This window comes from Mixophyes fleayi, chromosome 12 (assembly GCF_038048845.1).
Source record: "Mixophyes fleayi isolate aMixFle1 chromosome 12, aMixFle1.hap1, whole genome shotgun sequence".
In the NCBI taxonomy this organism is placed as follows: Eukaryota; Metazoa; Chordata; class Amphibia; order Anura; family Limnodynastidae; genus Mixophyes; species Mixophyes fleayi.
In genome coordinates, this window is record NC_134413.1 from 6,440,973 (window position 1) to 6,462,744 (window position 21,772).

The window sequence follows — 21,772 nt, forward strand, 5'->3', positions numbered from 1 at the left end:
GCTGCTGGGGGACCCTGCTCCTTCCACTATATAACTCTCAGGCTGTGGCTTCCTGCTGCCTCCATTCCCCTCCTCACATCATGTCACTGTCCCTGTCACATGTAATCCTGTCCTCACTAACACATCACTCATCTCCTGATATACTCTGTGCTGCTGGGGGACCCTGCTCCTTCCACTATATAACTCTCAGTCTGTGGCTTCCTGCAGCCTCCATTCCCCTCCTCACATCACGTCACTGCCCCTGTCACATGTAGTCCTGTCCTCACTGCCACATTCACAAGTGGACAGGTCCCTTCTTCACACAAGATCAGCTCATTTCCTGCTGCTAGACCATTCTACTGATCTGATTGCTTTCAGTCTGTTCTATCCTCACCCACTTCAAAACTAGGGACACAGACATGCAGGAGACAAGTAATAATAGCAGTTATCAGCGCTGTTACAACTAGTTTATCTGTTGGCTGAATCCTGCCTGCAGAGGTGACTCACACCTTCCTAGAGGAATATAAATATTAAAACATTACAGCGTAATGTGTACAATTCATTAATAACAAAACAAGATATAAATAGAATGCAATAAGTGTCATAAATATTATAACGTTCATTCTACACAACACTTGGCAACAAAATCACACTTAGTCCATACTGTTCACTCAGAATTGTAAATAAAAAACTTCTCTTAAAAGTCCCTTGTTCTCAAAGTATGCACAGTTTTAATGCCAAACCAAAAATTTATATAGGTGATAATCCATTCTTCTATATACGGAATGAAGAATAGCTGTGTCCTATGTCTCCAATCTAAGTAAGTATAGTTATGGAGTCAACTGTATACAATTCCAACTTTCAGTCCAGCACAGCATGTGGGAAATGTCTTACCATCCCATGGCGATTCCAAAACAAAAAAGAAAAAGAAGTATGCTGTTAATGGGCACTCCGGGATGTAGAAAATTAATAAAACATATTAAGTCTTTATTATTTATTAAAATATATAATCCATGATCCTTAGACACCAGCAAAATATAAAAAAAATGGAAGACATCATATCACACAAGCATAATTGCATTGATTTTTATAGTGACATGATGTGAAAATGCAATGCCAAAGTCGTCTGTATTTGTTTTATTCAATAAAAAAAAATTCTCAATTAGATCTTCTTGTTTAAGTGCTCCAGTTTTATATATGGAGTATCCTGTAGTACTGACTGGTGGAAAATGCCGATTTATTCTTAAATTAAATCAGGGATAGAGTCTGTAATATGATTCTAAATCAAGTCTGCAGAAGCTGTCTACTTTATCGGCTTAATAGTAAGCAGACCTCTTCTTATATGGGATTAATTTATATAAAAAATGCGGTTAAGATGAGTATATTTCGCTGCTGTTCTTATCAGCTTTACACTGAGTAGACCTTTTAATTGAATTACTTGACCACCTACACAGGATTTCTTGTGTATGATAGAGTGCAAGCGAGAGCTGTCACTGCTTTCTGTTCCCATCGCACATTCCACTCACCCGTTATAAATATTAACTAGCCCCCCTGCGTGCTAATGGCAGATACTAGAACGCTGCTTAAGTATGCAATCATATATTTCAGGCATACATTGTTTCTATTAGGGAACCATGCTGACAGTTTGGTGAGCGTTCAACATTCAATTTTGTTTTGGAATCAATTGTTAAGTATGTAAGGGTCACCCACCCCCAGTATACATAAGGAGAAAAGAGACCTGGTTGGCTAGACCTAGTCAAAGACAAATTTTTAAGGCTGTTCAGATATTTGATACGGTTGGTTGTTTCTTTGTGAAAAACCATCTCATGATGTCTGCCTGGTTTGTCCAGTCTGTGCTTCCACACGAGCACGTGGGGTGAATTTATTTTAGAGTTGAGGTGCAGACCTGGGTGAATCGCCAAACTACTTTCCAGTGTGAAGAAGGGTCTTCCTGCTTCTCCCGGTTTTGTTTACCATCTATTCTATTATTATTATTATTATTATTATTATTATTATTATTATTATTATTTATTTGTTAGGCGCCACAAGGTATCCGCAGCGCCGCACACAGTACTAACAGTAGACTATGCAGGGTGAAACCATACAGAACAATGAACAAAAAGTACCAATACTTCAGAAACTCTGGCTAGTCATATGCAGTAAAGACGGAGCGGAAGAACAGGTATGGAGACAGGAGGGGAGGGGGCCCTGCTCATACGAGCTTACATCCTAAGGGAGGGTAAACAGACCAAGCACAAGAGGAGCCAGTTGAGGCAAGAGGAGAGAAGGGAGGACGAGCTAAAGGGAGGAGATAGGGGTTAAGTAGATGGTTGGTAGGCTTTGAGGAAGAGGTGAGTTTTGAGTGCACGTTTGAAGGAGCACAGAGTAGGAGAGAGACGGATGGAACGAGGGAGGTCATTCCAAAGAAGGGGGCTGCACGGGAAAAGTCTTGGATTCTGGAGTGGGAAGAGGTGATAAGGGTGGAGGAGAGGCGGCGGTCATTGGCTGAGCGCAGGGAGTGGGCAGGAGTGTGAATGGAGAGGAGGTTAGAGATATAAGGGGCAGTAGAGTTGGAGAGAGCCTTGTAAGTGGTGGTGAGGAGTTTGAAAAGGATTCTGTAGGGGAAGGGGAGCCAGTGTAAGGTAAGGCAGAGAGGGGAGGCAGAGAAGGAGCGGCGTGAGAGGAAGATGAGTCTTGCAGCCGCATTGAGTATAGAGTGGAGGGGGAGAGACGGGATTGGGGGAGGCCAGTGAGGAGGAGGTTACAATAATCGATGCGGGAGATGATGAGTGCGTGGATGACCGTTTTGGTGGCATCCTGAGAGAGAAAAGGACGGATGCGGGCGATGTTGCGTAGTTGGAAGCGACAGGCTTGGGCAAGGGAATGAATGTGGGGGCAAAAGAGAGAGAGTAGTCGAGGGTGACACCCAGGCAGCGAAGTTGGGTGACAGAGGAGATGGTGTTGTTGTTGGCGACAATAGAGAGGTCATGGTGGAATGGGAGTCTGGGCGGAGGAAAGACAATGAGTTCAGTTTTAGAGATGTTGATTTTGAGAAAGCGCTCGGACATCCAGGAGGAGATGGCGGAGAGGCAGTCGGATACCCGAGCGAGGAGGGTGGAGGAAAGATCAGGAGAGGAGATATAGAGTTGAATGTCGTCAGCATAAAGGTGATACTGAAGACCGAAGGAGGAGATGAGAGCACCAAGGGAGGAAGTGTAGAGCGAAAAGAGTAGAGGGCCAAGAACAGAGCCCTGCGGGACTCGTAGGGGGAGGAAGAAGAACCAGAGGTGGATACAGAGAAGGAGCGATTGGCGAGGTATGAGGCAAACCAGGCATGGACAGAACCAGAGAGGCCGAGAGAGAGAAGAGTTTGCAGCAAGAGGGGGTGGTCCACGGTGTCAAAGGCTGCAGAGAGGTCAAGCAGGATGAGTACGGAGAAGTGACCCTTGGATTTGGCTGATGGGAGATCATTAGTAACCTTGGCCAGGGCAGTTTCGGTAAGTGCATGTACAGTATTTTGGCATGTCTTTGGCAGTACTTTGGATGATGCAGTAGTGACACTGTATTTAAATCTGTATCTGCTTCTGTAGAAATGTGTAATCAATACCCAACACGTTTCAGCAAAATCACAGGCTTCTTTGGGGGGGGGGGGGGGGGCATTGGCTTGTATGCTCTTTCCTATATGATATTCTAAATATTTCAAAGGATTTCATACAATGCGATGATCATTGGATTCACTCTGGGTCTACACTGCTGTAAGTTTTATACTGTGCAACAGCAAATACTGGATGATACAAATGTATAATGACCACCTGTTTGTTCACTCTCAATTTTCCGTACTTGTCACTTGTCTGTTTTATTACCATTTGTAACAAAAGCAAAAATCTTCTATATGGAAATCTCCTGCATGCAAACCACAGAAGCAGCTGTTTATAAAGTATCTACAGGTAAATTATTCTATTAGTCCTTTTATTTCAAAGAGTTTCCTGAAGTCAGTGTGACGTCATTTTTGGAGGTATTCCTATAAATTAATATTTTTTTCCATTGTACATCTTATATACCACCTATTTTCCATGATGGAAAAGTCATATGTATTTGTTCCCCTAATATTACCACAACCCAAAAACTCAGGGCTCTCTGGTAAAGTTTAGCCCACCACTATCTCATCCACCAGATTTTATCTAATTTTGGGAGAGTTTGTCTACCACCATTGTTCAACATCTTTGGCACCAGGCCCTAACCGCAGGTGGTCCAGGGGATACGTGATGGATTGGACCGGCGGTCTACCACTCCTCGAAAGATGAGCCTGTTTCTTGGTATTCCCCTCCCCCAGGCCAGGGGACATAAGGGGTCTTTTTAAAAGTAAAGATAAATAGAATATATTTATAATATATTAGTGTACATGCACTTACCTTGATAAGTTGTTTTTTTTGTAATCCCGTCATCTTTTTTTTTTTTTTGTCATTTTTGTGCAAAGGCATCAACTATTAATCAGTGCACAATGAGATTGCACAATAAAATGCCGGAGGGGGGGGGGGTGTGGGGGCGGGGTCTTCGTAGGTTTTGGTGGTAACACCCAATGTTTTTATCATGTTTGTATTCATACTTTTAATTAAAGGCAAATTATACTGTACAATTTGGGTTTATTTACACTTTATTTTTCTATATATAATGAATCATCAAGTAAAATATAATGTAACCATACCAACCAGTCACCTATCACTTTAGTGTCACCTGATACAAGCTGCCTGTGAAAGCCTAATGAATCAATTGGATATTTACAAACAAAATCAGGGCAGCCCTACTGAGACTGATATTTACAAACCACTGTATTGGTAGCCTTAAAATTATTGTCATGCAGGGAATGGTTGTAGATAGCGTGGGGGCACAGTGGTTAGCATTGATGCCTCACAGTGCTCGGGTCAGGAGTTCGATTCTAACTATGGCCCTATCTGTGTAGAGTTTGGGGAAAGGGAGATAGCTAATGGGCAGCCCTCTGGGGTCATTCCCCCCCCCCCCCCCCACCATCATGATGTGGCCACACCCCCATCGAGATGTGGACACTCCCCCTTTGCTGCTGCCGGGGACTTGCATGTTGGTAGTTATGCAGTAAAGGCACCATACTTATGAATATTGACTTCCTTCGTTAGGTGACTGATACATTTAAGGCAGTAACATAAATGTAAATGAGTCAATTTCACACACACACACACTATAATATATTCTAACAAAACTCTGTATTGATGGACTCAAGGAATTACTCTTCTTTTGTGGTTCTGTGGAAACCCGTATGATGCCAGAAACATCCATTCACAGGGATGGTCTGTGTCTTCTAGGGAGAAGGGGGCTGTAGACCTCTCTGGCTTTCTTTCTAAAATGATTACCAACCATGACGTACAGGAGGGGATTAATGCAGCTGTTACTAAAGCCAATGTAAGTAGAAAGTTGGTTAAGAATCTCATTGTATCCTGTTACAGCACAACTGGTGAAGACGTTGTATAGATCCAGTGTATCAATGAAGGTAACAATATGGAACGGCAGCCAGGAAACTATAAACACCAAAAGCACCGATACGACCAACCGCATGGCTTTCTTTTCATTATTGCCTCCCTTGAATTGCTGCATTGTGTTATTCCTCAGAACGTATATAATCTGCACAGTGCAGAATGTGATAACAATGACCGGTATTAAGAAGCCAACAACGTTCCTAATGATATTTGTGGCAATATGCCAGTCGTTGGAGGGGAGTATTATAATACAGACTGTAGTATTAAAGCTAGAGAGAAATAACGCTTTATGGAACACGACTTTGGGCAAACTTACTCCTATTGCAATTATCCAGATGATTACACAGTTCACCTTGGCACATCCAGCTCTTCTCATTCTGCCAGAGGACATGGTCTTCACGAAAGCCAAATACCGGTCAATGCTGATCATCATGAGGAAGAAGTTGCTGCTGAACAGGTTTAGGTGGGTCAGGAAAGTGACTGTAACACAGAGGAAGCTGCCAAACATCCAGTAGAATTTGTTAGAAATATAAATAGCCCAGAAAGGCAACGAAGTGACAAAAATCAGATCTGCAGCCGCCATGTTCCCCAGGTAGATCTCCGCCACTGTGCAACGGTTTTTATGCAACAAAAAGACAGAGATGACGAACAAGTTTTCTATGAAGCCCAAGACAAAAATGAACCACAAGTAAACTGGTTGGTAGGCAAAAACCCATTGAAACTTTTGAAGGTCTATGCAGTCGTCACCTGGATGTTTGGTGGAATTTCCCAGCATGCTGAGGGTGGTGTTTAAATCTTCCTCCATCCTCTGTATTTAACACACTCTGTCTCCTGTTTGACACACAGAAGAAAAATCAAATGAATGGGTTTTCACTCCTCTCTCGCTGTGCATAGACTTTAGATTAATATTCACACACAGGAAATAATGATGCAAAACAACCAAACTAATTTGCGCTTTGAAAAAACAGGAGCAGCCCATTTTCCCATAGTTACACCCACAGAACTCAACTACACACAATAACACAAAAAGAGTGATGGCGCTGATGTTCTTCCAAAAAAATAATAAACAGTCTATAACAATAAACAGTCTATAACAATAAACAGTCTATAACAATAAACAGTCAGACCGTCTTTTTCTTGCTTGAATAAATCTTGTGAATCGCAAAGCTTTTTTTTTTTTTTTTTATTCTTTTCAAATTTTGTAGAAGAGAATATATCTCAAATTAATAGAAAAAAATTTGTAAGCAAATAATGAATTGCAATAACATTTAAGATCCAAATTAACACAACCAGTTGCTGAATAAAAATTCTATATACTACTTTGTCTTTTAGGACTGGACAGATTAAGTCCTCTATGCATTGGCTAATTCCACATGTGCAGGAACATCCAGCTCTCAACATCTGGGGCCTAGAGCTGTCATAGGGGACTGTCTCCTATTAGAGATTTATTTTGATTCCTTTGTTCTAGACTTTGTAAGTTCAGGGAGAAGGTGTACCGTATTTTGGGGATGGGTATTCAGAGTGGATAACCCCTCTAATGTGTAATTGGAGGACAGGCGATATGTTAGAAACCTTTAAATTCTGTATATGAGATGTAATCGAATATTAGTAACAAGAAGACATCATATTTAACCACATCTGGTTTTGGTTTGGTTTGGGGTTTTTTTTGCATTTTTTTATACTCCTTTACATGCTGCCCATGTGCCGAAAAGATTTTTGCTTTTAATAGTAAGACCTTATTCTCTTTTGTGTATCTGACTACATTACCCTATTTGCACACACCATAATAATGTTTTAATACATGTCGTTATTATATTTATCATTTAAAAATATGGTAATCCCACTTCTAACGCCCACGTCTAATGCTTGCGGATCCTATACTTTCATATGCGAGAAGTTATTACTTTTCTTTTTGAGTTCAGAGAATACAGACGGACGAGAGTACACTTTTCTTGTATGCATCTAATCCTATGCAAGCCAAAGGCACATATGCGTCCAAATCCATGAACCCCAATATGATTTCTATAATAATGGTCTTATAGTGGATGGATGGAGACTGAAAATTAAAAGGTAATGACACCGTTCTCTGCAGAAAGGGTGATTGCTCCATGGAACGGTCACCCGGCAGAGATGCTGAGGACTAACACGGTTACATACAGTAATTGCCTACTGCATGGGTTTAGACTTAAATTCACAGAAAAAAATAAGGCCTAGAAACCTACTCAAGACACACAGCGACAAAGCATTACACAGGTACAGGATATATCATCATCATCTTCTTTTTTTTATTTTTTATTCAGCTCTCCCTTCCATCACCTCTCTTGTCCTGTTATCGATCCCCATTTTTTTCATATCCTCCTTTGAATTTTACAGCTCCTCACCTTTGGTGCTGTTATTCACCTTTTGATATTTTTGTGACAATTATGTGACTTCTTGTACCCTTCTCCCCCTAATCGCCTCTCTCCAATTTTTCTTTAGGAATGACAGACAGTGGGAAAGACACAAGTCCATCTCAAAGGTTGATTACATCTGCAAACAGACATTATAATTTATACAGAGGGGTGACCTAACACATCTTACAGTCTTCACTCGGTACAGGGGTCTGAACCAGCAATTCCCATTTTTTCTGCTAATAAGGCAAGAGCATCACATTCACCAGTAACTAGGATGAGGGCTGGTATCATCCTAACCTGCAAATTATCTGCCATGTATCTGTCAGCAGTCGCGGCGGCCGCGGGCACCGCCGCAACTCTTACCTTTCTTTTGCAGGCGTCCCAGCCGTCGCTATGGCGACCGGGACGTCGCTTCCGGAAACCACCCTCGGACGCCAGCAGTAGTAGCGCTGCGTCCAGGCAGCTGGGGACAGCCGGGCGCATGCGCAGGAGCACTCACAAGCCTGTGGGCTAATTAGTTGTGGCTATCAGAACCTGCTCATGTGATATCAGAGCTAAGCTCTGATTGGCTGTTACTGGTATTTAAGGCAGAGAGGTCTGCAGCCTCACTGCCGGTTATAGCGTTCTGTCCTCAGTCCTGCTGCCTGCTTGTGCTATCCATTTTTGGTTCCTGCTACCTTGGATTTGACTACCCATGTTTTGACCCCTGCTTGTTATTGGACCTGTGACCCTTCTCTTCTGACCTTGACCTTTTGCCTGGAATTCGGATTTTGCTTCTCTGCCTGTGAGTTTGACCCTTCGCTTGCCCTTGGATATTGCATCTGTGCCTGTGACCTTTTGACCTAGGATTCTTCTTATACTACTGTCCACCAATCACTCCACTTCTGGGAACTCCTTAAATCAGTATACGTTACTCGGTCCTCGGTCGGCCCGCAGCCCAGTCTGTCCCCACCACTAGGGGCTCCAGCGAACACCTGGCCTTCAGAGTAGTTCCCGAGTTTCACTGTGCTGACTTGGGAGTTCCTAACAGTATCATTTATATTTACCTCTGTAGCAGTATATAAAGCTCTGTGCATAAATTTACCTGCCCGGGATTGTGCAGCAGTCATGAGATTTAAAGGGCTATAATCTGTGCTCTCAAATTAGGCTGGTGCTCTTAATTAGTGGGTTCTCCATTTCACAATATAATCCACAATTAATGCAATGCACTGGTAGAATAGCAAGTTACAGATCCTGGAGTCCCTAGCCAGACAAACATTGGTACAACATCACCATCCAGTGGACAATAGTGGAAGCTGCCATTCAAGAGTGTCAGAGGCAAACGCAGTATTTGTAGAGGTGGGTTTCCACGCCACACTGCCAGTGGGCATGACCAGTATGCTATCATTTTAGATGGTGCTACGCTGCTCTACAACTCTTCCAATCCCCCTTCATATACACAGGCAATGCTGCGTGCACTACTGTTAGGTGTACACAGTTTCCCCTTTACAAGCAGTGTGAGGTGAGACATACGCCCCCAACTGTCTCTGTAGTCAGAACAGAGCACTGACTGAGTGAGTCAGTCCCCAAACTCGGGACTGACACACCTGAATCAGGACTGTTTTCAGACTGTTCTGTTCTTGCTGTTTTCAATGCTTGTTGCTGTTGATCATGTCTTAAGCTCAGTTGCTGCTTGTCTGGTTCCTGGAATGTTGTATCCCTGTTTGGACAAAAGATGGGTATATGTAGTATATATAGAAAGCCTAGCAATGAGTGAGCACAGTAGGTCTCCTCCCCCCTAAGCACCCAGATATTAAAAATGAAAAGCACCCACGTTTAATAATTAGGTCTCCCAGCAACCATCCCAGACAGTAAATTAATGACATTCACCTTTAATAAAAAGATCCATTTCCCTCCACACAACCCCAACACTAAATGAAAAGTATTCACAATTTAATAAATAAACCTATTTCTTCCCAAGCACAAAATAATTAGTATTCACAATTAATAAATAAACCTATTTCTTCCCAAGCACAAAATAATTAGTATTCACTATTAAGAAATGGCAAAATTTATCCCCAAAGTCAGTCACACATTCAAGTAATAGCACCCAATCCACCCCAGCATTAAATTAATAGGCCCATCATCCCACCCTAAAGTAATAAGTCCGCACCAACCCCACTATTAAATTAAATAGTCTCCACCATCAAATATTCACCCACCAGTAAATTAAATGCTCCCACCCACAAATTAAACAATTAGCCCCCACTCTCACCCACTTACAGTAAAAGTCCCTGCAATCCAGGCTTTATTTTTAATATAGGATATTAATTGAATGAGAATAATTTTTGGTTCACCATTTACAGTACAATCTCTCTGTAGCCATAACTTTAACTGAAATGTACATACATAAGTATAATTACCTGCTTTATTTTTTTATACATTAACCCCCCCCCCCCCCCCCCCACTTACATGAAAGGCTCCTTCCCGCATTGTGACACATCATCAACAGCTATTTATATAGCTCCACTAATTCCGCAGCGCTGTACAGAGGATGCACTCGCATCAGTCCCTGCCCCATAGGAGCTAACAGTCTAAATTCCCTAACACACACACACACACACACACACACACACACACACACACACACACACACACACACACACTTTAATAGCTGCCAATTAAACTACTAGTATGTTTTTGGAGTGTGGGCAGAAACCCACGCAAACACAGGGAGAACATGCAAATTCCACCCAGATAGTCCTGGTCAGGAATTAAACTCATGACCCCCAACGTTGTGAGGCAGAAGAGCTAACCACGAACTCCACCCCACTCCACTCTACTTCCCAACATTTCTCAACATCGGACATACACATGCTGGTAGTGTGGGAGAGAGCGGCTGTGAACACCCAGCGATGGAGGGTGTAGAAATGGATCATAAATGATCCGCAGCAATAAGCTGTAAAGTGACTGGTCCCAGCAGAGGGGTCACCCACTGCCATCGTACTGCACCCCAGGCAAGAGAGGAGTTTCCAGTCACCAGGAATCTTCCCCTGGGAGCGCCTGCCAGGGTTATTCAAAATTAAGCCAACTTCTTAACTCTTAAAGTAGTACTGTGCTCCAGGCAATCAACATTATTTTCTGATGATGCATTTTCCTTGGAAAGTCCAGTTTGTGAAGTAATATAAATAAGGAATCCTCGCTCTCCTCCAAACCTCTGAAACGACTCAATTCATACCTATCTGAGTTAGATTTAACCATTTGTTTTACCATAGCACTGGCCCTTGTAGTTCTATTTTGTGCAAAGGCATGCACTATTATGCAGTGTGCAATGAGATTGCACAATAAAATGCCAGGGGGGTGTGGGGGGCTTTGTAGATTCTGGTGGCATCAGCTGGGTGGCTTTGGGGCACCTTTTTTTATGGCCAAATACAAAAAATTGTTTTGCAATTAGGCATATTTGAATAAAATGCGCTGTGCGCCAGCAGATTTTCCCATTTGTAACTGATCACCACGGACCCTCAATGATTTTATTTTTTTATTTTATTTTTTATCAATTGCTCTTGTATCATGTAGATGTCGCCTCTAACATAGAGTATATAGTTTTGGTAGCCGAAAGACCGTTCCATAGATCCATGTAGCATCACCGCCATCTATAGGCTATAAAAAAATATTACACCCCATGTTTTGATCATGGGTCAAGAAAAGTGATTGGTTTACTTAAAGGCAAATGATACTGTACAAGTTGGCAGGGGCAGATTGGGAATGAACTTAAAGTGGCCCTGGAAAAAATTCTTGGTGAAGTGGCCTTGTGTGTGGTACCAAATAAACTGTGTCACGGATCAATGTAGAAATAAAGCTAAGGAGGCCCCAAATAGCCCCAAACCACCTGAGTATTAAATTAAAGGTTCTGTCACCCCATCTTAATTTAATAGGCCCCACCAATAAATGAAATTACCCCAATATTACCCCAGTAATAAAATAGCACCCATTAAATAATTAGCCCCATCTATATTCCACCATTGAATTAATAGCCTACGTCCCACCCATGTACTACTAAGACTGCCCCCTCCATTCTCTCACACATTATAGCAGTCCCACGCCCTAGTATTCACTGTGCAGCCTCCCCCCTCACTACAGTTTTCTCTGTGCAGCCTCCCCCCTCACTACAGTTTTCTCTGTGCAGCCTCCCCCCTCACTACAGTTGCAGTGGCCGTTTTGCTGTATCGCTCCTCAGATCAGTCAGGAAGTGGACACTTCCTGTCTGAGGCCATTCAGTAACAGGCAGCCTCACAAATGGCTGCTTGTTGCTTTCCACTGACCACCAATGCTTTTGATTGCCACCCACCCCCAAAAGTGATACAGGAGGCCTATGCCCAATCCATCCCTGTAAATTGGGTTTATTTACACTCTATTTTTCTATCATCATCATCATCATCATCATCTATTTATATAGCGCCACTAATTCCGCAGCGCTGTACAGAGAACTCATTCACATCAGTCCCTGCCCCATTGGAGCTTACAGTCTAAATTCCCTAATATAGACACACACACAGACAGACAGACAGACAGGAAGAGACTAGGGTCATTTTTGATAGCAGCCAATTAATCTACCAGTATGTTTTTGGAGTGTGGGAGGAAACCGGAGCACCCGGAGGAAACCCACGCAAACACAGGGAGAACATACAAACTCCACACAGATAAGACCATGGTCGGGAATCGAACTCATGACCCCAGTGCTGTGAGGCAGAAGTGCTAACCACTAGGCCACTGTGTTGCCCCAATCTATATATCAAGTAAAATACACTGTAACCATAGCAACCAATCAACTATGACTTTAGTGTCGCTGCCCTACCTGATAAAAAGCTGCCTAGTTACTATCATCATCATCATTTATTTATATAGCTGTAGCAGATTCTGTAGCGAATTACAATTGGGAACAAACTGTTATAAAAAAATACTGGGTAATACATACAGAGGGTAAGCGGGCCCTGCTTGCAGGCTTACAATCTATGAGACAATGGGAGTTTGATACACAAGGGCATGTGCTACATCATATTGCATATTTGTCAAGCTAGAATGCAAAGGTTACAAAGTATTTAGTGGTCTGTATGCTGAGTCACACAACTCTGTTGGTCAGAGGGTTGTTGTCTTGTGTTAGCTGTGTAGAGGGTGGTAATAGGATAACCTAGGGAGATTAAGATGCTGGTTGAGGAATATTATAAGCTTGTCTGAAGAGGTGGGTTTTAAGAGACCACTTGAAGGTTTGAAGACTAGAGGAAAGTCTTACTGTGCGAGGGAGGGAATTCCACAAAGTGGTTGCAGCCCAAAACAAGTCCTGTAACTGGGAGGATGTGATGAGAGTGGAAGTGAGACGCAGATCTTATGTAGAACAGAGGTGTCGAGTTGGGAGATATTTTGAGACAAGTGAGAAGATGTATGTTGGTGCTACTTTGTTGACGGCCTTCTATGTTAGTAGAAGAATTTTATATTGGATTAGTTGAAAAACAGGCAACCAATGTAGAGATTGACAGAGTGGCTCCGCAGTGGAAGAACGATTTGCAAGGAAAATCAATCTAGTCTCTGCATGCATAGATTGTAAGGGCTCGAGTCTGATTTTGGGAAGACCAGTAAGGAGGGAATTGCAGTAGTCGATGCGGGAGATCATGAGTGCATGAATTAGTTTTTGCAGTGTCTTGTGTGAGATATGTACATATTCTGGAAATGTATTTTAGATGTATGCAGCATGATGTAAATATATAGAGTTGATGTGTGGACCAAGGGATAGTTGTGAGTCAAGGATTACACCTAGGCAATGAGCTTGTGGTGTGGGATTTATGGTCGTTATCAACAGAAATAGAAATGTCAGGCAGGAAGCTTCTATTTTGAAATTTTTTTAATGATAGGCGAGTAATTGACAGTATAAAGATTTTGTAATTTAGCCGGAATGTGTATTCCCAGATATTTCATTTTGGTATGATTCAACGTGAACTGAGATGTAAGAGAGGACTCTCCCACTATAGCTTGTGTGTCCAACAATGGTAACACTTCTGCCTTATCAAAATTTATTTTGTATCCAGCGAAGGAGCTAAACTCCTGTATAGTGTGAAAAATAGCGGGGATTGATCTTTCAGGATTGGATACCATTAACAACATCTCATCTGTGAAGAGGACTAACTTAGCCTCGTAACTCCGCACATGTATGCCAATATATCCAGCATTCTTTCTTAATGCCACCGCAAGAGGGTCAAATGCTGTCGCAAATAATAGTGGGGATAGCGGACATCTCTGCCTGGTACCTCTTTCTACCTTAAATGAGGATGAGCGAAAACCATTAGTCAATACCAGTGTGTTGGGGGAGTGATGGCAGCACGGTGGCTCAGTTAGCACTTCTGCCTCATAGCACTGGGGTCATGAGTTTGATTCCTGACCATGGCCTTATCTGTGTGGAGTTTGTATGTTCTCCCCGTGTTTGTGTGGGTTTCCTCCGGGTGCTCCGGTTTCCTCCCACAATCCAAAAACCTACTGATAGGTTAATTGGCTGCTATCAAATTGACCCTAGTCTGTGTGTGTGTGTGTATATGTTAGGGAATTTAGACTGTAAGCTCCAATGGGGCAGGGACTGATGTGAGTGAGTTCTCTGTACAGCGTTGCGGAATTAGTAGCGCTATATAAATAGCTGCTGATGATGATATAAGAATTTCAAGGTGTTAATATATTGGTCAGGGAAGCCAAACTTATGAAGGGTCTTGAACAGATGGTCTCACATCACGAGATCAAGCGCTTTTTGAGCGTCAAAAGATAATAACAAGGTAGGATCATACGTCCCCGACCCCTCCAGTGCATGAAGGATTGTTAGAATCATTACTGAGCGTCGGCCCCATATAAAACCTGTCTGATCATCATGAATTAGATTTGTCATCAATATTTTAAGTCGTTCCGCCATTATTTTCATAAATAATTTGTAATCTACATCTAGTAGGGAAATGGTTATGTATGATCCTGGTAACGTCAGGTTTCGTCCTGTTTTAGGAAGCACTTTAATGATGGCACTATTAAAATACATTGGAACTTTATTGTCTGAGAGTATTAAATTAAAAAATCTGTCAGCAAAACTACAGCTCTATCTTGAAGGATTTTGTAACATCCCCCGCCCAGGACTGGGGATTTAAAAGATTTCAGATGATTAATTACTTTCAGGACTTCCTCAGAGGAGAGAGGCTGGATAAGAGAATCTGCCTGTATTTCCGTCAGTTGGGGTAGGGAAACTTTTCACTGAACGGAATCATGTGAGAGTAAAGTTTATAATAAAAAAAAATCTCAGAACCTCTATGATTTTCATCCCTTGACGCTTAACCGTTCCATCCTGTGCTTGTATTGATGTAATATTGCTATTCAGTCTAGTTTCATATAGTAAATTGGAGAGAATTCTGCTTGATTTATTACCAAATTTATAAAAATTAAATTTACTTGCAGTTGCTTGGTGCTTACATTGTTGTTGCATGACCTGGACAAAATGTATTTGCTTCTGTTTATATTCAGTTCTATTTTCTGGAGTGGGTCGACCTTTTTACACTGAAAAGGATTCCAAATGTGGTCATCAGTGTGTTGCTGGTTATTATGTATATTACATAAGTGTCCCAGGCTAATTTTAACATATTTTGAACATTTCTTGAATTGGAAAGATTAGCAGGGAATCTCCATTGCCTTTGTTTTCTGTTTTCCCAATGGGGTCTGTCCTTCTATTTTGATCCAAATCATGGCATGATCAGAGAGGCCTGTAGGTTCGATACCAGATGATAAGGTTTTAGTAGCTAGAGATTGGGAGATCAAGAAATAATCTATTTGGGGAAAATGTATTCTGAACTGTCGACATGCATGTGTATTCTAGATCAGTTTGATGCCTAGCTCTCCATTTATCTAGCAAACCCAATCCATCTGATAGATACCGTATACCAATTTGGTTACAGGATCTCCATTGCACTGATGGGCCCGATTTATCTAGGTGTCTGGAGGACACCATGTTAGGATCTCCGCCAACTATGAGGAGTGGGTCTGAGTATGTGTAAAGTTTGCTGATCAATTGTAAGAAAAATATCTTGGCTCGTGTGTTTGGGGCGTATACATTACATATAACGTATTTAGTACCTTCAATAGTAGATCTAATATAACATATCTTCCTTCTTTATAAATTACCTGAGGATGATGTCTACTTGAAGAATTTTCCATATTGGAATCACTAACCCCCTTGACTTCCTATTGTATGATGCATACACCAAGATTTTTTGCTTTAGCATGGGCAATTTGTCATCCTCTGTATCGGTCAGATGTGTCTCCTGAAGTACGGTGACATCTGCGTTGGACGTATTTAAATATGTTAGCAATTTTTTTCGCTTGATAGGCAAATTAATGCCTCCAACGTTCCATGAACAGAACTTTAATGCAGCCATTTATGAATTCTGGGTCTTTGATATACACAGAGATAGTTACAATGGTCCGGAGTCATTAAGGAGAGCAAAGCATAACAATGGAGTAACTTTGTATCTGGGCAAAACCATGTTGCATTTGAGGGGGAGGTATATTTAAAATGTGGGGACAGATTTATAATTGGGGTAGGGCATGTCTTAGGTCAACTTTACATTTCAGTGTAAAAATAAAGCTATCAAGTATTTTCTGTGCTAGATGAATAAATGGCCAGTATTTAACCAATTTGCACCCCTTACATTGTAACATGGTTTGTCCTGGAGAACATTTACTCCTTTGAAATGAGCATTTATGCAGAAAATCACAATAATTATTATTATTATTATTATCATTTATTTGTTGGGCGCCACAGGGTTTTCGCAGCGCCTTACATAATACGAACAGTAGACCATACAGGGTAAAACATCACAGAACAATAAACACTAAGTACCAATGCTTCGGAAACTCCAGGCAGACCTGTGGAGTGAGGGCGGAGCAGAAGAGTCAGTATGAAGACAGGAGGGGAGAGGGGCCCTGCTCATGCGAGCTTACATCCTAAGGGAGGGTGGACAAAACAGGCACGAAGGGAGGCAGTGATGCAAGGGAGAAAAAGGGACCAGGGGAGAGGAGGGAGAACAAGCAGAGTGGATGAGGGGTTAAGTGGATGGTTGGTAGGCTTTCAGGAACAGGTGAGTTTTGAGTGCCCGTTTGAAGGAGCACAGATTGGGAGCGAGACGGATGGAGCGAGGGAGTTCATTCCAGGTCAGTGAGATCAGAATGCTATAGTAACGTGAATGCAAGTTCAAATACAGCATTTTCTCAGCAGAGTGACAAGCTGGTATATAGCTATGATAAGTGCAGAGCAAGATCAGTCCCGTTGACCTGTTGTCTCAGCTTCAACCTCCATCCCTGATAGGAAGGCTTGCACGTCATCCGCTGTCATAAAGTCTTTATAATCCCGGCCATCAAACATCCTCGAGTGAGCGGGATACAGAAGGGAGAATTTCTTTCCTTTTATTACTAATGTAGCACAAACTGGAGAGAACTCTTTTCTCCCTCTAGTAACTTCTGCAGATTAATCTTGTAAAGTAGTAGACGTTGACCATCCCAGGTTATAGAGCCTAGAGCTTTTGAAGATGACCATAGAGCGTTCTTATGTACATAGTTGAGACTTTTAAAAATGACTGTGTGAGGGCGCTCTTTCCTGTTCTCTCTCGAAGGACCCGATCTGTGTGCATGCTCAATTTCAACATTAGTAAATTCTTAATTTATCCCCAAAATCCGGGGCAGCTCTCTAGAAAGTAAAGATAGTAGAGCTGAGCCCTTGACTGTTTCAGGCAGGCCTCCGAGGTGTAGATTAGAACCAGGAGAAATATTTCCAAGTCGTCTAACTTGTTGAGCATTTGTTTTTGCGTTTTAAGCAAAGAGACTGTGAGAGTTTTCTGACATTTAATTTCATGTAAAGATGAGCGGGCTCAGATTTCGCTAATCCGAGCCCACCCGAACAGTGCGGATCCGACGGGATCCGAGCACTGTTCGGGTACTTCCGGCCGCCCAAGGAATCCAAAACGAGGCTATGACATCCAAGTCTCGCATCTGATCTCACGAGACTCGGATGTCATAAATGCCCCGCTCGCGGCCGCCATCTTCATTCTCCCTGTGGGTAGTGTAGAGGGAGGTTGTTGAGAGAGAGTGATACTGTGCTCTGTCCTGCTGATTATTTTAGTAAAGTGGTGCTTTGTCCTGCTGAGTCCAGTAGTACTTTGGCCAGTGCTCTGTCCTGCTGATTCCAGTGGTGCTTTGGCCAGTGCTCTGTCCTGCTGAGTCCAGTGGTGCTTTGGCCAGTGTCTGTCCTGCTGAGTCCAGTGGTGCTTTTGTCCTGTATTTTTTTCTGCTAAGTCCATAGTAATTTGATAATTATCCCAAAATCTTAAAAAAATTAAAACCAATAAAAAAATAAATAATTTAAAAAATATATAAAAAAATAATTTAAAAATTATAAAAAATATAATAGAGCAATATATTATTGCAGTCCCAAAAAATAGGTACTGCAATCAATATTACTACGTTCGCTGTTTCTGCCAAATAAAAAAAGAATGAAAATGCCCTGTCATCAACGAAAACAAGAGGTAGTGACGAGCTAGAACTCCACACTCTATATGCTGCAGAGGATGTAGGAGCAGCCATCTGTGCAGTGGAATTCAGACAAGTTGGAGGAGGTATTGTGGCCCCGGTACCAAATTGGGTACCGGGGCCACTCCACTACGCAGTCCAGAAAGCTTAGTATCAGATATTAAAGTAATTAAATTACGTTCACTGTTCCTGCTACATCAAAAAAGCATGAACATGCCCTGCCATCAACAAAAACAAGAGGCAGTGACGCGCTTGAACTCCACCCTCTATATGCTGCAGAGGATGGAGGAGCAGAAAAAGGCCATTCAAGCCTACACAGCCACCTACGATGGGCCACGTGTTTGTGCCACCCACTTGTGTCGCTTAGCTTAGACATCCAGCTACCTCGGTGCAATGTTTTGGACTAAAAACAATATTGTGAGGTGTTCTGAATAGACTGGAAATTGGTGGAAATGATTTTTATTGAATGTTATTGAGGTTAATAATAGCGTAGGAGTGAAAAAAAAACAAAAAACTGGATTTTGGCACTTTTTATGCTTTTTAAAAAATAAATCAGAACCCTAAATCAGAACCAAAACCTTTCGTCAGGTGTTTTGGCAAAACAAATCAGAACCCAAAACACTAAAAGTGGCCGGTGCACACCCCTAATTTCATGCATGTTTTCGCTAATGCGAAACTCATTTATTTGCACTTGCTTGGTGGTCTGTAAGACCTGGGGCCTGATTCATTAAGGATCTTAAATGAAGAAGTATCCTATTTCAGTCTCCTGGACAAAGCCATGTTACAATGCAAGGGGTGCAAACTAGTTAAATACTGACTGTTTTTTCATGTAACACACAAATACTTGATAGGTTATTGATACACTGACATTTAAAGTTGATATGTGTGTGCTACATGAAAAAACAGTCGTCAGTATTTAACTTATGTGCAAAACAGAAAACTAGTTTGCACCCCTTGTATTGTAACATGGTTTTGTCCAGGAGACTAAAATAAGAAGTTTCACAAGTTAAGATCCTTAATGAATCAGGCCCCTGGTCTTTAAGTTCTTGTATGGCTGCTGTAAATGTATTTACCTGTTGTTGCATTAATGGTTCCATAGTCTCCTTAATGTCACAAACCACTGCTTCATAGGAGAGAGCAGGAGTATGCGTGTCCAACCACATAGGAGTGGATCGGGATAGAGAAGAAGGATTAGAAGCCATATTTGTTAAAGTGTCACCTGGCTCCTTTGTCAAATGCTGTATTAGTTTGTACAGCGGCCTTTTTCGTTCATTTTCAGTACTTTGTGGTTTGCCAGGTGTGGACAAGTTAAAAAATGTATCCAAAAGGATATCCAAAACCAATGTTACATGTAAAACAACATTTCATGAAATTAATAAACACAGTTAATCACTAATTAATATGTTTATGTATGTACTAATATGTATGTACTGTGTTTTGGGAAGGTATAGATAATTGTATAGTAAAAAAAAAAAATACAATAAAATAAGTACTGTATGTAGATATTATAAAATAGAAAGGTTGTGTAATGCAATACAAATGTATGCCAATGCATTTTTTTTTTATTTTAGATGACCACGTTAAACCCTCCCCTTCACTTAATCTGGCAGCAAAAAAAATACCTGAGGTCAATTGAATTCCCCCCTAAGTGTCTATTTCAGCAGACTATAAAGAGCAGAATTGGCCCATACACCGATATCTTTATTCACACAGTAAAGGCACCATACTTATGAATACTGACTTCCTCCATTAGGTGACTGATATATTTAAGGCAGTAGCATAAATATAGAATAAAGGAGTCCATTTCATGTACGCTATAACATAAAACTCTGTATTGGTGGACTCAAGGAATTACTCTTCTTTTGTGGTTCTGTGGAAACCCGTATGGTGCTAGAAACCTCCATTCACAGGGATGGTCTGTGTCTTCTAGGTAGAAGAGGTCTGTAGACCTCTCTGGCTTTCTTTCTAAAATTGCTCCCAACTATGACGTACAGGAGGGGATTAATGCAGCTGTTACTGAAGCCAACATAGATAGAAAGTTGGTTAAGAATGTAATTGTATCCTGTTACAGCACAACTGGTGAAGACGTTGTATAGATCCAGTGTATCAATGAAAGAAGAAATATGGAACGGCAGCCAGCAAACTATAAACACCAAAAGCACCGATACGACCAACCGCATGGCTTTCTTTTCATTATTGCCTCCCTTGAATTGCTGCATTGTGTTATTCCTCAGGACGTATGTAATCTGCACAGTGCAGAATGTGATAACAATGACCGGTATTAAGAAGCCAACAACGTTCCTAATGATATTTGTGACAATATGCCAGTCGTTGGAGGGGGGCCTTGTTATGCAGACTGTAGTATTTGAACTAGGGAAAAATACAATTTTTCGGAAGACTACTTTGGGCAAACTTACTCCTATTGCAATTATCCAGATGATTACACAGTTCACCTTGGCACATCCAGCTCTTCTCATTCTGCCAGAGGACATGGTCTTCACGAAAGCCAAATACCGGTCAATACTGATCATCATGAGGAAGAAGCTGCTGCTGAACAGGTTTAGATTAAGCAGGAAATGGAACGTAAAACAGAGGAAGCTGCCAAACATCCAGTAGAAATTGTTAGAAACATACATAGCCCAGAAGGGCATCGAACTGACGAAAATCAGATCTGCAGCCGCCATGTTCCCCAGGTAGATCTCCGCCACTGTGCAGCGGTTTTTATGCAACAAAAAGACAGAGATGACGAACAAGTTTTCTATGAAGCCAAAGACAAAAACGAACCACAAGTAAACTGTTTGGTAGATATAAATCCATTGAAAATGTTCATGACCTATGCAGTCATCACCTGGAATCTTGGTGGAATTTCCCAGCATGCTGAGGGTGGTGTTTAAATCTTCCTCCATCCTCTGTATTTAACACACTCGGGCTCCTGTTTGACACACAGAAGAAAAATCAAATGAATGGGTTTTCACTCCTCTCTCGCTGTGCATAGACTTTAGATTAATATAGATACATTCTGACATATTTAATAACTGGGTGTAATGTGCAGAAATGTGTACAGTAAGTGTTACAGTGGAAGTCCCCTAAAACACAGTGGAATTAACAAGCTTCATATCCATTGTGCGTTGGTAATGGGTCAGTGTAATAAAATTAAAATTCTACATCCATGGACTGTGAAGCCCTCCGTTTAGGCTACACGGGTGATCTGGACTTGTGATTGCTCCCAGAACTAAATATTTAAGCAATCCACCTGGTACATGTTTCAAATGTCTTTAAAAAAAGCTTCCTGATTAAACCATCTGGCTGCACCGACCG

The 21,772-nt window shown here is 41.7% G+C and overlaps 2 protein-coding genes across 2 annotated transcripts; both read right to left on the reverse strand.

The window, feature by feature from the left end:
• Positions 1–4,808: 4,808 nt before the first annotated feature.
• Positions 4,809–6,314, reverse strand: LOC142109363 (B2 bradykinin receptor-like). Its single transcript, XM_075193515.1, has one exon. The coding sequence runs from the start codon at positions 6,289–6,291 to the stop codon at positions 5,290–5,292; it is 1,002 nt and encodes a 333-aa protein (XP_075049616.1). The 5' UTR covers positions 6,292–6,314; the 3' UTR covers positions 4,809–5,289.
• Positions 6,315–20,288: 13,974 nt separating this feature from the next.
• LOC142108135 (B2 bradykinin receptor-like) lies at positions 20,289–21,526 on the reverse strand. Its single transcript, XM_075191739.1, has one exon. It carries the CDS (start codon positions 21,358–21,360, stop codon positions 20,359–20,361), a length of 1,002 nt encoding a protein of 333 aa, XP_075047840.1. The 5' UTR covers positions 21,361–21,526; the 3' UTR covers positions 20,289–20,358.
• Between the last annotated feature and the right edge of the window lie 246 nt (positions 21,527–21,772).